This window comes from Equus przewalskii, chromosome 13, assembly GCF_037783145.1.
Source record: "Equus przewalskii isolate Varuska chromosome 13, EquPr2, whole genome shotgun sequence".
Classification (NCBI taxonomy): Eukaryota; Metazoa; Chordata; class Mammalia; order Perissodactyla; family Equidae; genus Equus; species Equus przewalskii.
The window spans coordinates 43041210-43055449 of record NC_091843.1 but is presented as its reverse complement, the minus strand read 5'-3'; the positions used below and the strand labels follow the sequence as shown (position 1 = coordinate 43055449).

Genomic DNA, 14240 nt, shown 5'->3' with positions numbered 1-14240 from the left:
AATGTTTCCCTTTTCATTATGACTAAGTGCAGTATACTGAGGAGCCAAAATGAAAAAAAGAGAAAATAAATAAACACTTCCTTTTCCACAGGCAGAGCTTTAAAATTCAACTTATTTCTCAAATTGTAACCTAAATGATCTAAAGGAATTTTTTCCTCCCTCCTTCATAAAGACTCATATTTTCTTTGATAATTTTCAACTGTTATACTGTTTTTACTGTTGCTCTTCTCAGAATTTCAGAGAAAATCCTATGGTATCTAACGAAACCAAATTACAGTAAGTCTTTCCTAAAAGAAAAAATAGTAAACTAAGTTAAAAGTACACACTTAGTCCTTGTTTCATTCAAATATAAACATGATCAAAACACACTATTGGCATGGTAATCAATATTTTTACATAGAAAGACAGAGTATGTTATTAAAAATCTATAATTCACTAATTAATTTGATGTATTACTCAATTTATTTCCATGAAATAGCTAACCTGGCATTCATAGTATTATTTCAGAAAGCTAGCTAAAACATTAGAAGTAGACTGACACATTAGCAGGGGGTGAAAGCCTGATCATGACTTTTTAGTCTGATTCATGCCATTCTAAGTTTCACTCAGTATCTTCCAGCAAAGTATATACATAACAAGATGCTCAGGAGACATTTCATAAACGACTGACTGAATGTAGTTGTACAGCTATTTTAAAATTCAAAACAATAAGTATAAATAATGAAAAACAAAAATTCTGTAATACACAATACTATATTTCAACACGAAAGATCCAAAAAATGTTCAAATAATTTAGATAAAACATGTTTATATTTTACTATCCCCTCTTTTTCCATTGTAATGACTTTTCCCTTTTCTATTAGCAAAAAAAAAAAAAAAGCAAAAAGGCTGAACTAGTTTTTACAACAAAACTCACCAAAAATGTTGGTCTTTACAGTAAGCGCAAGATGAGTATTATTCCTCAAAATTTCAAGGGCCTTCACAAATGTAATATTCTCAAAGTTTTGTCCATTTACTTCCATTATCTTGAGAAAAGTATTAGAAAAATACAAATTAAGACAAAAACAGTATTAGTTACTTCTGCAGCTTGAAGTATAATGGTGAAAAAATAAAACGAAACTTGAATAAAATGTACCCATATGTGACCAATGGTTATCTCTGTGAGAAATGGGAATTACTGTTTAGTTTTTTTCTCTCTATTGTTGTACTTCCCCAAATATCTACTATTAGCATTTTTTAAAAGTTCATTCCCTCTGGGATCATATTAAGAAAATTTTTTAACACAGCATGGTTTATATATTAAGGAAAAAATTTTAATCATGTCAGATCATAAAAATTATTGCCTGTGTATGTACAAATTTTAGTGCAATATTCTAAACCCAAATTTATTACATTTAAAAAAGAAGTAATTCATTTAGAAACAAAATATTAGGAAAAGGAAAAAAATCACACAAATAAAATTCCCAGAGTTGAAAAAGTCTTGAGTCTACATCCTGAAATGGATCATCTAGTACCATGCAAAGAAAATAAAGAGATCTATTTTTTAACATATCCCAATGAAAATTTTGAATTCCACGGACAGAGAAGAATCTATAAGCAACGGTAGGTGTGTGTGTAGGGGAACCAAAGGTACCTAGAAAAGAAAAACACTCCACTGAACAAAAGCATCGTAAACATTGCAAGGACATGTAAACCCATAGTATCTACTGCCCTTTTTGAAATCTACTGCCCTTTTTCAAAAAAGTACTAGACAAGGGAGTAGAAGAACCAGAAGTCAACTGTGAGATGAATCAAAATAATGGAGACATATGGCAATAGATGGAGGCGATCACTGAAATCAATAAGGCAGGTATAAATGTCTAAATGATTGTTAGTAATAAGCTTAGGAAACTTCATGCAAATATCAAAAGCATTTTTAAAAGGGAAAATACATGTTAAAAAATGTCAATAATTTAGATCTAAAATAGATAACTTCAATGATACTTGGGAATACTGAGAGAAGAAGTAAAAGCATAAATTTCTCTCCTCTTTTAGGAATGAAATCATTGAATGTCATTGTTTTTGTCTGTGAAGAATGAGATTCTTAAATGTGTTTACAATAAAATACTGGAATATACACACTGACTCCAGGATCCTAGCTCCTAGATATTCTTAATGAGTAGTCTGGGGTAAAGTCCAGAAATTTCTATCTTTAAAAAGCTCCCTTAGAGAAAGAAGGCGAGACTTAAAACTTCATATCAGAGTTTCTTAACCCCTTGCACTATTGATATTTGGGGTGTTGTAGGCTGTTTAGCAGCATCGCTGGCCTCCATTCACTCGATGCCAAGAGTAATCTCCAAGTGTCCACGACAATCAAAAGTATCTCCAGACATTGCCAAATGTCTCCTGGGGGCCAGTTAATAACCATTATTCTGGAGTGTAGAACTTTTTATAACGTGAATGCCCTCAAAATTAAAAAAAATAATAGTATGGTTCAGTTTAAAGTAAAATAAAGCCACATTCTTCATGAATAAACCAACAAACAAAAAATTTTAAATGGGAAGAAGTAAGCTCCCCAAGTGATTCAGCTAGATTTGGGAAACCACTCTTTGGTGTGCATGAGAATCATCTAGAGAGTTTTGTTAAAAATATAGATTCCCATATAAACAAGTACATGGACAAAGAAAACAGTTCAGTGGTTACCAGGGGAAGGGGAGGTGGGGGGTGGGCACAGGGGGTGAAGGGGAGTACTTATGTGGTGACAGTCAAGAAATAATGTACACCTGAAATCTCACATTGATGTAAACTGTTAGGAACTCGATAAAAAAAAATTAAAAAAAAAAAGATTACCAGTCCTTATCTGCAGTGAATGTGATTAATATGATTAATAGGAATGAGGTGGACATAAGGTTGTCAGTAGTCACATTCTGAAATATATTGCTCTAGAGTTTCCCAACACTTATATGGAGAGAATAATTCCCCATCGAATTCCTCCCAGTCTCTCCTTTTTCCTAGTCCCTTACTAGCTCACTCTACTTACGGATGCAGTTGTGTTACCATACAAACGTTATTTAAGCTGAAACCATTGTTTATGGTAATCTTTAGCCACTTACATTTTAGAGTGCTATGAGCGAAAAGTGCTTGCTCCTTCAAAGTTTGCAAGTGTTAATTCACATATTGATCTTTCTGGAACATTCTGAAGTTGCCTGTTGTTACAGCTTCCTAATCCTTGGAGGATGGGCAGCATCATTCAAAAAAGGTCATACTGATAGTGCCCAGACGATCATGCTGACCATACTATATCACGTTTTCCATTAAAAGTAATGGATATACAACAAATAAAGTTTTGAAATAAACCATTTCCAAATACTACCTCTAAAAAAAGGCTCGAAAAAATACTTCCTCAAATTGATCATGCTTACTTGAAAAAAATGCCAGATGAGAAAAAAAGTAGCAGATATATTACTTATAAGGCTTTCATCTAAGTGGTTGCTTATTTTACTTACCTGATCACCACGTTTCAGTCCTGCATCAGCAGCTTTGCTGCTGGGTTCCACTCCTTCAACAAAAATACCAAATCCCTTCTCACTTCCTCCACTAAGGCTGAAATGCAGAGGGGACTCCCGGGAAGCCTTCTGCAGCACAACTTGTCTCCACTTAGCCTTTGCAGCACAGGCAATATTCAACAAACGGAGATGACCATTCATTTTCTAGGAAGTAGAAAAGGGTAAAATGTATATAAATGTATCTGTTCCTACAGACTTTTTAAAAATCACCTAAAATTATCAGAATTAGAGTTATGTTGGAAATATAAGAGTAAAGAACATGAAAGCTGGGGTAAATAAAACTGAAGGAGGGAAAACTTCCAACCCAGAGCATTCTCAAGAATAAGATCTCTTATTTCTTCAAAACTTCTAGGTAATTACGGGCTGTAAAATATTTCAAAGGGATGTCTCATTTACAGAGGGGACAAAAATTATATACTCTACTATCATCTTGCTTATCTCTTGGATGTTATATAAAACAGGAATCTATTTAAACCTTTATTTAAAACCTTAAAGGACTTGAACCAACTTTCCAAATACTAATATTCAAAGACACATTCAAGCCTCCACCTCTTCCAGGAATGTTGTTCCTATATTATTTTAGATCTTCCTTAAACTCAGTAATATTCTAACTTCCAGGTTCTTATACCAGCTTAATATTCAACTATTCTCAAACAATGTAGTATGTGTAAATCTCACGTCCATAATAAGCAGCTAAAGTTTTTTCAGGGCAGGGACCAAGTCTCACACCTGTTTTGATCCTATATAACACCTTGCAGTTTAAAGTAGAATTCAGTAAACACTTGACAACTGATTATTAAAAAAAAAATTGTATGATCGTAAGGCAGTTTCTGCTTTCCATTAGCCCTTTGAATAACTATACAGCCAGCACTGGAAGATCCAAACGATGGTTGTGAGCCTCTACAGTCTCTTAATCAAGTTCCCCTCTCTCTGTTCATTCCTCCCATTTTGCACAGAGCAGATGTGCCGCTGAGAAGGCTAGAGGAACCAAGGGGTAAAGAAAAGACAAAAATCTGCCAATTTCCCCCTTTATTCAACTCAATCCACTTATAGAATATGAGTAAAAACAATGGTTCTTGAGCATTTGATGTGCCAGGTTTTGTTCTCAGATTATTACCTTCAATAGCTCACTATAATCCTCATAAAAATCCCAATAAACAAGGGACTACTATCTGTAAAATAAGACAACTGAGGCATAACAAGTTGGGCAACTTGTCCAAGTCAATATATCTAGCAAGTGGTGGAGTCTGGATGTTAATTAAGGCAATCTGTCTTCTGGGCTGCATTACTATTTACTTCCTAAAATTTCAAGCTGCTTGGAGCACACAATCCTACTTGCAGTTCAAAGCTTTATATCTGACAGAATAAAATGGATTTATAAATAGCTACTGTGAAAGTTAAGAGAACCTAAGGGGATTATCTTAAGTGTCATATAGTTAGAACAAGTGAAATCACATGCAGAAGGGAGACTTAGAAAGTCTAATGTAGATCTGATATGTAAGACAGGCCTTGAAGGCTGCATAGAGTTTCAAATAACAAGACTGGGAGAAGAGAATTTCAGCTTGAGAGAAGTGTCAAAGAATATAAAATAATGTAGTTGGCTATAATCTAGGGTGTACAGAAAAATGGCTGAAAACGTAGATGAGAAATCTGAATATACAGGTGAGGAATGACTTTGGGAGGAAATATTTTGGTTTATTGATGAACAGATAACAGTCATCTTATTTATGGTTTAAAAACAATTTCTTGGCCACAAAGAATGGACTAGAAGGAAGAGAGACTGTTAACAAAAACTAGCAGGCTATTATAACATATCAGGCATAATGAAATGAGGCCCTAAACTGGGGAGTGAAAAAAAAAACGGTTGAGAGAGAAAGACCAGAGGAAATATGTGTATGTGTATGCCTAAATCAATGACCCAAAGGACTTTAGCAAATGAGTGGACATCTTGGCCAGGGAATTCAAGGAAAAGAGAGAGGGGGCCCACATATACACCAGAGTTTATAAGTCTGGGTGACTGGGAGATAACATTATCATTAGTCTTAAAACAGAAGAATCAGGAAGAAGGATGATTTTTGTGTACGCTGGAGTGGCAGACGATGAGCAGACGTCTAGAATAAAGATTTGGAAGTTCTCAGAACAGACATTCAAGACACAAGAAAAGACGAAAGCTGTTTTGAGTTGCTGTTATGGCAGTGGAGGAGTGGGAGGTGGGGGGGTGGGGAGGTAGTGGGTGGAAGGGGGTGGGATTCCTAAACTCTGAAGAAGATAAATTCTTTTGAGCCTTACTGTATCTTCCAGATTTTTTTCAAATTCCTCCAGAAATCGAGTCATAGCAGGATCACCTTCAAAATCATTAAAATGATTATTTACCCATAATAATACAATCCGTGTTACCTGTGGAAACATGGAAGAGGCAGCAAGCATATAGTTAGGACAGGCACTCTTTCTGCAAAAGTAGATTCCAAAAGCATACTCAAAACTGAGGGGGAACTGAGCTTTATGGCTAACTCCTTTGATCCCTCTTTCTTGCACACAAAAGGTTCATCCTAACAGAGAGGCATGGTTTAGTTTGAGCGTCTGCTTCCTTGGGTACACTAGTAATAGACAGAGCCAAGACACTGTGCCCTCAGAAAACACAAGCCTGTATGCTAAGAGGTAGGAAGTATATGGGATGTATATTTCAGTGAGCATCTTAAATGCAAGCTTCCAAGGGCAGGCAATCATATCAAAAGTGTTTCTATAACCGGCGCCGGGCCCATGGCCGAATGGTTAAGTTTGCGCGCTCTGCTGCAGGCCCAGTGTTTCGTCAGTTCGAATCCTGGGCGCGGACACGGCACTGCTCGTCGAGCCATGCTGAGGTGGCATCCCACATGCCACAACCAGAAGGACCCACAACTAAGAATATACAACTGTGTACCAGGGGGGTTTGGGTAGAAAAAGGAAAAAGAAAAAAATCTTAAAAAAAAAAAAAGTGTTTCTATAACCAAGAACGTATTTAACCAAAGTTATAACAAAAACAAACCTGAAACTTCCTTCTTGTCAATACTGTGAATTTTCAAAGCTGTGAACTGATTTGTTTACTTTGTGCCACAGAGTAAAAGAAAAGTTTAAAAACTAATGAATGCAAATCTAATTGACTAATGTACCTAACTAACAATGTAACTTACGTCATATATTTTCAAAATTGTGGTAGAATACAGACAAAATTCACCATTTTAACCACTTTAAAGTGTACAATTCAGTGGCATTTAGCACATTCACAATGGTGTGCAACCACCACTACTACTTAGTTCCAGAATATGTTCATCACCCCAAAAGAAAACCCCTTCCCATTAAGCAGTCACCTCTCCTTCTGCCCTCTCTTTAGACCCTAAAATTTGCTTTTCTGTCTTTGTGTATTTGCCTATTTTGGATATTTCACATAATATGTGACCATTTGTGTCTGGCTTCTTTTAATTAGCAAAATGTTTTCAAGGTTCATCCATGTTGCAGCATGTGTCAGTGTTTCATTCCCTTTTATGGCTGAACAAATTTTCATTATGGTTATACCACATTCTGTTTATCCATTCATCAGCTGATGGACATTTGGATTGTTTCCACCTTTTGGGTATTGTCAGTGGTGCTGCTATTAACACTTGTATACAAGCTTTTATTTGGACATCTGTTTTTAGTTCTCTTGGATAAATATACCTAGGAGAAAAATTGCTGGGTTATGCGGTTCTCTATTTAACTTTTTGAAGAACCACCAAACCGTTTTCCACACCAACAATTCCATCTTCTCCACATTCACATCCATAGCAACATTTGTTAACTCCTTTCCTTTTTTAAAGCCATCCTAGTGGGTGTAAAGCAGAACCTTATTGTGGTTTTGAACATCTTTTTCATGTGTTTGTTGACCACTTATGTATCTTCTTTGGAGAAATGTCTGTTCAAGTTCTTTGTCCATTTTCAAATTGTGCTGCCTTTTGTTGTTGAATTATAAAAGTTCTTTGTATATTCTGGATACTAGACCCTTATCAGACACACAATTTGCAAATATATTCTCCTATTCTATGTGTTGTCCTATCTTTCTTGATAATATCCTTTGATGTAGAAAAGGTTTTAATTTTGATGAAGTTCAATTTATCTAGTTTTTTCCTTTGTTGCTTGTGCTTTGCATATCTAAGAAATCACTGACAAATCCAAGGTTATGATTTTTTACCCATATTTCCTTCTAAAAGTTTTATAGTTTTAGCTCTTAAATTTAGGTGTCTGATCCACTTTTAGTTAATTTTGTATATAGTGTAAGGGTTCAACTTCATTCTTTTGCATGTGAATATCTAGTTGTCTCTAAATTATATTTTTGTTCATTCTCTAGCAGGCCTTTATTTCCCCAGCTACTGAAGTGACTACATATAATTCTAAAAGGGGTGGGAGCAAGCCTGTAGTTTTAGAAATTTTCATTCCTAAACAACAGAATTCGACAGTCCAGCTATATCTATTTCCTTTAAAATATAACTCAGAAAGACACACCAGGCAATTATGGCCCTTCTTTTATTTTTCTTAAAATAACTAATCCTACCTATTTGCTGAGGTATTACAAGTCCTTCCATTAAAGGTACAAACACTTGATGAAATAAGGTAAAATCATCTATTTAAAATAGCAAACAATGTTTAATGCAAAAATTATTCAAAGGTAGATTTAAGTAAGTCACAGCAGAGATAAACTCAGGTCAAAAAGATAAATTGTTTTCAAATGATTATTAAGGTCTATAACTCAGAAAAATCAATATATTTGTATTTTGGGACTAACAATTTAAGCTCTCTTGGAAAAAATTTACTTGGTAAATATTCTTTCTAAACTATTAATCAGCTTTTAAATGTTTTATTGATCTCCCTCAGAAACAACCAAATATTCTGATAAAGTTCAAAAATACTGTCATGAAGCTATCACGTTTTCTGAATTTACAGCTACACGACAGTCTTATTTCAGTTTTTGCCTGCTAAGGTTCATATCCACTTTTGACATATTATTTTGTCATAAAAGTAACTAAGCAGAAACACGTCTACATTGACTAATTTTTTAGGGGAATTAAATCTTGTTATCAAAATAAACATTTACCAACTATAAAAGGTTTTATAAATAAAGTTTAAAATCACTTTCATGCCCTTTATATTTATAAAACCAACCTTATCCCTTAAGCTGTCAATTTTAAACCATTCCAATAGTTTGACCCCAACATCCAACGGACTTTCAAGAAATGTCCTGTAAGTTAATAGGAAATCTTCTATATAAGTTGGGTCCACAATGGAATGCTCTTCTATTAAATGCATGATGAGACGCTCAGGTGTTGCCTAAAAATCCAAGGACAGAAAGGATTAGAAAATAAACAAACAGCTCAGAAACCAAAGAACTCCTGTTGATTACCTCCCTTTGTAGCCACTCCATTAGATACGTCCACAAAGTAGAGTTTCACCTTGAAAATCCTCAGCACTGGGAGAAGGTAGTCTCTATAGATTGTAATCCACCAGCACCCAGAGATTTAGAGAGAGAAAAGGCAGAGGAATAAAAATACCCACAGCATTTACTCCGTTGCTGTTTTCACTGGCATTTCATCAAAGCAGGGCTTTTGAACTTCACTGATTTACCCCTGGTGTGGACTGTTACTGCCACTTATCCTGCAATGGTGGGGATGTAATGACTGTCTCAAGGCAACAGATGGAAGAGGTGAGAGTTAAAAAAAAAAAGTTTTATTCAAATAAAAAGTTTTTATTAAAAAAAAGAGCAAGATTTCCTCCAAATTTAATCATCCTCAAATTCTCTTCTGCCCCAGGCTATAGGAACAACATACCAGTCCAAGATAGAGTTTTATTGTTGTTGTTACTTCCTAGAATAGAAGTTTCCTCTTCTATAATTTCTCCATGCTAGTTCACCATCTTGAGAGGAACCAGAAGTTCTATAGATAGTTTTTACATTAATCCAAGTTTCAACTGCTTGCTTACATAAAAAAGAATGTAAACAGTATCTACTCTTCAAGCTTCTGAATCAATGTTAAAATTTATCACCTTTGGAGCCTTTTCAAAAGTGGGTACACAGAACAAATGTAGAAATAAACCAGAAGTTAAGCCAAATATAAAAACCAACTGTTGTCCATAACCTCAAATTTCCATTTGTTGCACGCATCCAAATAATTTCATTGGTCATAGTAACTGTATGGTAAACATACATTAATACTAACAATGTCTTTATCTAAGAATTTATTTTAAAAAAGGTAGACACTGCTAACAAGGTATGTAAATAATTTCTTTAGAAGAAGGTCAGAAGTAAGGTTCTTCAGATAACCTATTCAACAGACAACACAACCACAGGTCATTCCTATTCTTTTCTCACTCTTCGAGGCATTCTAAGTCTAAGAGTACCAAACTGGGTTTATCACTCAGGCCAACCACGATTTGAGGTCACTTAATTCTAGTTCTTAGATCATGTATAGCTAAGTCAGTGGTGGAAGGGATCAACATGTTAAAGAAGGCCATTATTCTGATTGGCTAAATCACTGAGGCAGGAAACTGTGGAGACTAGACCATAGACACAAAACTTTATTTAAAGGTGAGTCCCACAGTCATGCAGAAGCATGTCACCAAGGTGCTCACTAGCATCCAACAAGGTGAGATACTGTAAGACAGAGCGTAAAGAGGTGGCAGGTGAAGGAAAAGGCTGGCATGGTTAGAAACTGGTAAGGATGAGGAAATAAGGAAATATACAGAGCATAACAGGAACCACTATTGGAGAAAGTATTTACAAATATGGAAAGGAAAAGGCTAGAAAAAAGCTCTGTGGTATACAGTACTGGAACTAGGAGTATTGGTATAAACTTATGATTGTTATAGATTGACAGATGGATAGATATAGAAAGTTATAGATGTGTATGAATTTATAGTAAATACATATATTTCCTAGCTCTGTTTGATGAGAGACTCCAGAAGCACTAACACTTCAGTAGCAATGAACTGAGTGAGTGCCCAGATCTTGGTTTTTAGATGCTATTCTCCACTAGAAAGATCCAGGGCTTTCTGATGAAATGGCTGATTCCAAAGCCGAAGCAGGAAAAGTACAAGATAATCCTGGAACATCTTGTTTTGCCAGATAATAAGGAAGTTCTCAAAAAATGATGGGGATATGTCAAAAGGATACAGGAGTCAGCCTTCAGAGGGTACCACTGGACAAATCTGGGACAATCTGATCACAGGAACGACACTGATGGTAAGGGAATACAACACAAAAGCCCATACCAATATAATGAAATTAATGTAAGAAACGAGAATGCTTATCCTTACAGTAGAATACCAATAAATGTAGACGAAATAATGGAAATAGAAAATCACCATTTCAGGCAGGAGTAGTCAATGGAAGTAAAGGTACACAGAGCTTTGCAGGACACAGTGACACTATCCCAGACCATTTCTCCTCCAAATGCTTATCAATCATAAAGGGTAAAATTCTGACTTTACAGTGAGGAAGCTTGGCAAACAGACACCAAATGACCAGGAATTAGGGTTAACTTCACCAGTGCTGGGACAGGTTGACATTTTGTATTCCCTGACATGATGCACTGAGAAGAGCACAACATCATTTCCGTGGAATTCCTGCCAAAAACCATGACTTGAGCCTGGTCACGGGGAAACAATGGAGAGATCCAGGCTGAGGGTTATAATACAGAATATAATGTCTGTATTCTTTAAAACTGCTAAGAATATGAACAGGAAAAGACTATTCCTGGAGTAGACTGAAGTGACATGACAACTAAACACAACTGTGTTCCCAGATGAGATCCTGGAGCAGAAAGGAAAAAGTGCCATTGACGGGATAGTTGGTGAAAATCTAAATAGGGTCTGTGGGCTGAATGGTTTTACTTTATCAGTGTTCATTTCCTAACTTGAAGGGTTCTATGGTATTTATGTCGGAGAATGTTCTTGTTTTTAGGAAACAATGGAATATTTAAGAGTGATGGACATCAGATTTGCAGACTGCTCTCAAGTGGTTCAGAAAAAGACTGATGATAATGGAGAAAAATCAGTGAAATGTTAACAGCCGGGGAATCTGAGTCAGGGAGCTCTTTATACTGTTTTTGCAACTTTTCTGTAAGTTTGAAATTATTTAAAAATGAAGTATTGAAAATCATGAGGCCCCATAAAAAGAAAGCCTATGGCAGTCCACCCACATGTTCATCTTTTCTATGTACAAGGCTTACGTTTATCAGTTTAGAAAAAGAAAGACAGCAGTGAAGAACAGCTTGACTCCTGAGGAAGAACAAATCTCACATCAGTCCCTTATTATTAAATAAGCTGCTGCATTTTTAATGAATAATAACACATTTACTTATTTTGCAACCAAGACTAGCTTGAAAAGAGAAATGGTCATGTATTTATTTCCTCTCTTTCAACTGTAATAACTCTATTTTACATCTGGAGTTCTTTAAAGAAACAGGGGGGTCGGGGGGTTTGGGGAGGCAAGGGGGCTTAGGGGTAGAGGAGAAAGGAGTTAGAGAAGGGAAAACAGTATGGGGATTAATACTCAGACCCTACAATGTGCTAAGGCTTTTGACTTACCCCTAACAAAGCCCTGTCACATCATCCCCAGAGAAGTTAACTCCAGAGAAGTTAATGCCTCTTTCAGTGCCAGAGATTCTGTAAAGCACTCTGCATCTTCACTTAGAATTCCTTATACCTTTACAGTTGGTCCTTTCATTTTCTGTTTTGTGTCTAAATACTGCTGTCTTTGATGAAATTAACTCCCATTATCAATGGATCACAAAATAAATTTGAGAAGGAAAACTTTGAGCAGTATATTCTAAAATAATATCCATACTGATACTAAATGGTAATATCACCCTTCATCATTAAAATGTGTAAAAACCAACTTAGAAAAAGGTAAAAGAACCAACACATTTATTTAAATTAGCTTCTAAAGTTAGTGAATTATTTTGCACTACTCAAAAAGTGGTTCGAAGCCTTTTAAACAAGATGAAAGCTTTATTCTATCAGTGACTAGAACAATAAGCAAAATCACCCACCTTGATTACGATGTGTCCTTTCCTGGTTCCACTCCGATCAAGTTCACGGTGCTCATGAACCATAACAATTTCTCCCTCTTCTTCAACTTTATGGGTATTCTTTTCCACATGATTTAAAATTCTCCAATAATCCTGCTGGGCTATGCAGACAAACTGTCCGAGAACAACATGGGGACAATTAATAAACCTATAGTACATAAATATATCACTACGCACCAAGGCAGAGCACAAAGTTAAGAAATCAAGTGGCATCAGTTCTTTTTTATTTTATCCCTTTAACCCTTAAGAAAAAGCAAGACGAAATAAATAATTCCCGCACAAAGAGACTAAAGAAGTTAAATCTCTTTGAATCTGCTCTAAAAGGAGAAGTGAACATCTACTTCTCTCAAAACTGACACTATGAAAAGAAAACATGAAGCAGGACTAAGTCAGAAACACACAACTGAGAAGTTCCTATTTCTTTCCTTTATTAAAAAAAAAAGACTGAACTGGCTAATATCAGATAGAAATTTAATAAACCAAAACCAACATTTACTTGGTATAGTCTCTTTTAAAAATCTATAATTTGTTCAATTTCACAAATATTTAAGTCAGATATAAAATCTAGTTACCTTTATTAATTGTGATCTTTTGAAACTCTCAATTTAAATCAAGCTATTTTATTTTGAGGAAGGAAAAACAGGCTTAGCCATTTTAAATCAACAATCAAGAATACACAACCAAAGAGAGAAACTTACCTGACAATCATCTACTTTAGTCCTAACAACTCCATGCATGTACTGCTTATCCAGAGTGGGAGTAATTCCAAAACTATTTCCCATAAAGAGATTTTCAACTTTTCCATCTGGATGAATGATTTCCACGGTGCCGTTTAAAATAACATACCATGAGTCAAGCTATAGAGAAAAAGACAGATTTTAAGAATCTTTTTAAAAAGACAGTTATATGCTAACTTTAAAAAATAATCAAGCTATATATAGAACTTGTATAATCTAAAAAAGAAAAAGGAAGATCTGATTGTATTACTAAATACTCTGTTAGGAACACCCTATGCCTGTCTATGCAAACCACTAAAGCTTATTTTACTCTTTCTTCTTTTAGTCACCAAATGAAATCAGGAACTTTCATAATTGACCAAATACTCTTGGAATTTGAATCCACACCCTGCCACTGACTAGCTGAGTGACTCTGGGCAAGTTATTAACCTCTCTGGGCCTGAGTTTCTCTAATGCTAAAATGGGCGTAACAACAGTACCTATCTCATAAGACTTTTGTGTTAATTAAATGAGTTTATACATACTAAGTGCTTAGAATAGTGACTGAACATAGCAAACGCTCAAAAGAAGAGAAAAAGTAGCTAGTGATTAATTCAGAAAGACTACTTACTAAAAGCCTGAATTTTAAGGCATATCTGACAAAATATTCAAAGTTTCTCCTAATGTTAAGAAAACACGGCCTTCATTTATATGAAAGCATTTAATGCTCTAAGAAGATATATTCAAAAGGCCTACTGTGTACCAATGAAAGACCACTTCTTCTTCTTTAGTGTCCCTGCTATTAGTTTAAACTTTGAACAGTTTTAATGTGATTTAAAGGAAATCTGGATTATCATTTCTGAAGGAGAATCAGTGGCAACAATAAA

General features: G+C 35.2%; 1 protein-coding gene across 24 annotated transcripts in view; it reads right to left on the bottom strand.

Moving 5' to 3' along the window:
- RAPGEF6 (Rap guanine nucleotide exchange factor 6) overlaps positions 1-14240 on the bottom strand; it is a 200200-nt gene that overhangs the window by 62966 nt on the left and 122994 nt on the right. For all 24 annotated transcript variants that reach the window (XM_070571179.1, XM_070571180.1, XM_070571181.1 and 21 more), the window contains 6 exons: positions 13336-13494; positions 12599-12751; positions 8718-8882; positions 5835-5942; positions 3486-3689; positions 917-1025 (listed from right to left, as the gene is read on the bottom strand). In XM_070571179.1, coding sequence (XP_070427280.1) covers positions 917-1025; positions 3486-3689; positions 5835-5942; positions 8718-8882; positions 12599-12751; positions 13336-13494 — 898 coding nt within the window. The remainder of the gene's footprint in view (positions 1-916; positions 1026-3485; positions 3690-5834; positions 5943-8717; positions 8883-12598; positions 12752-13335; positions 13495-14240) is intronic.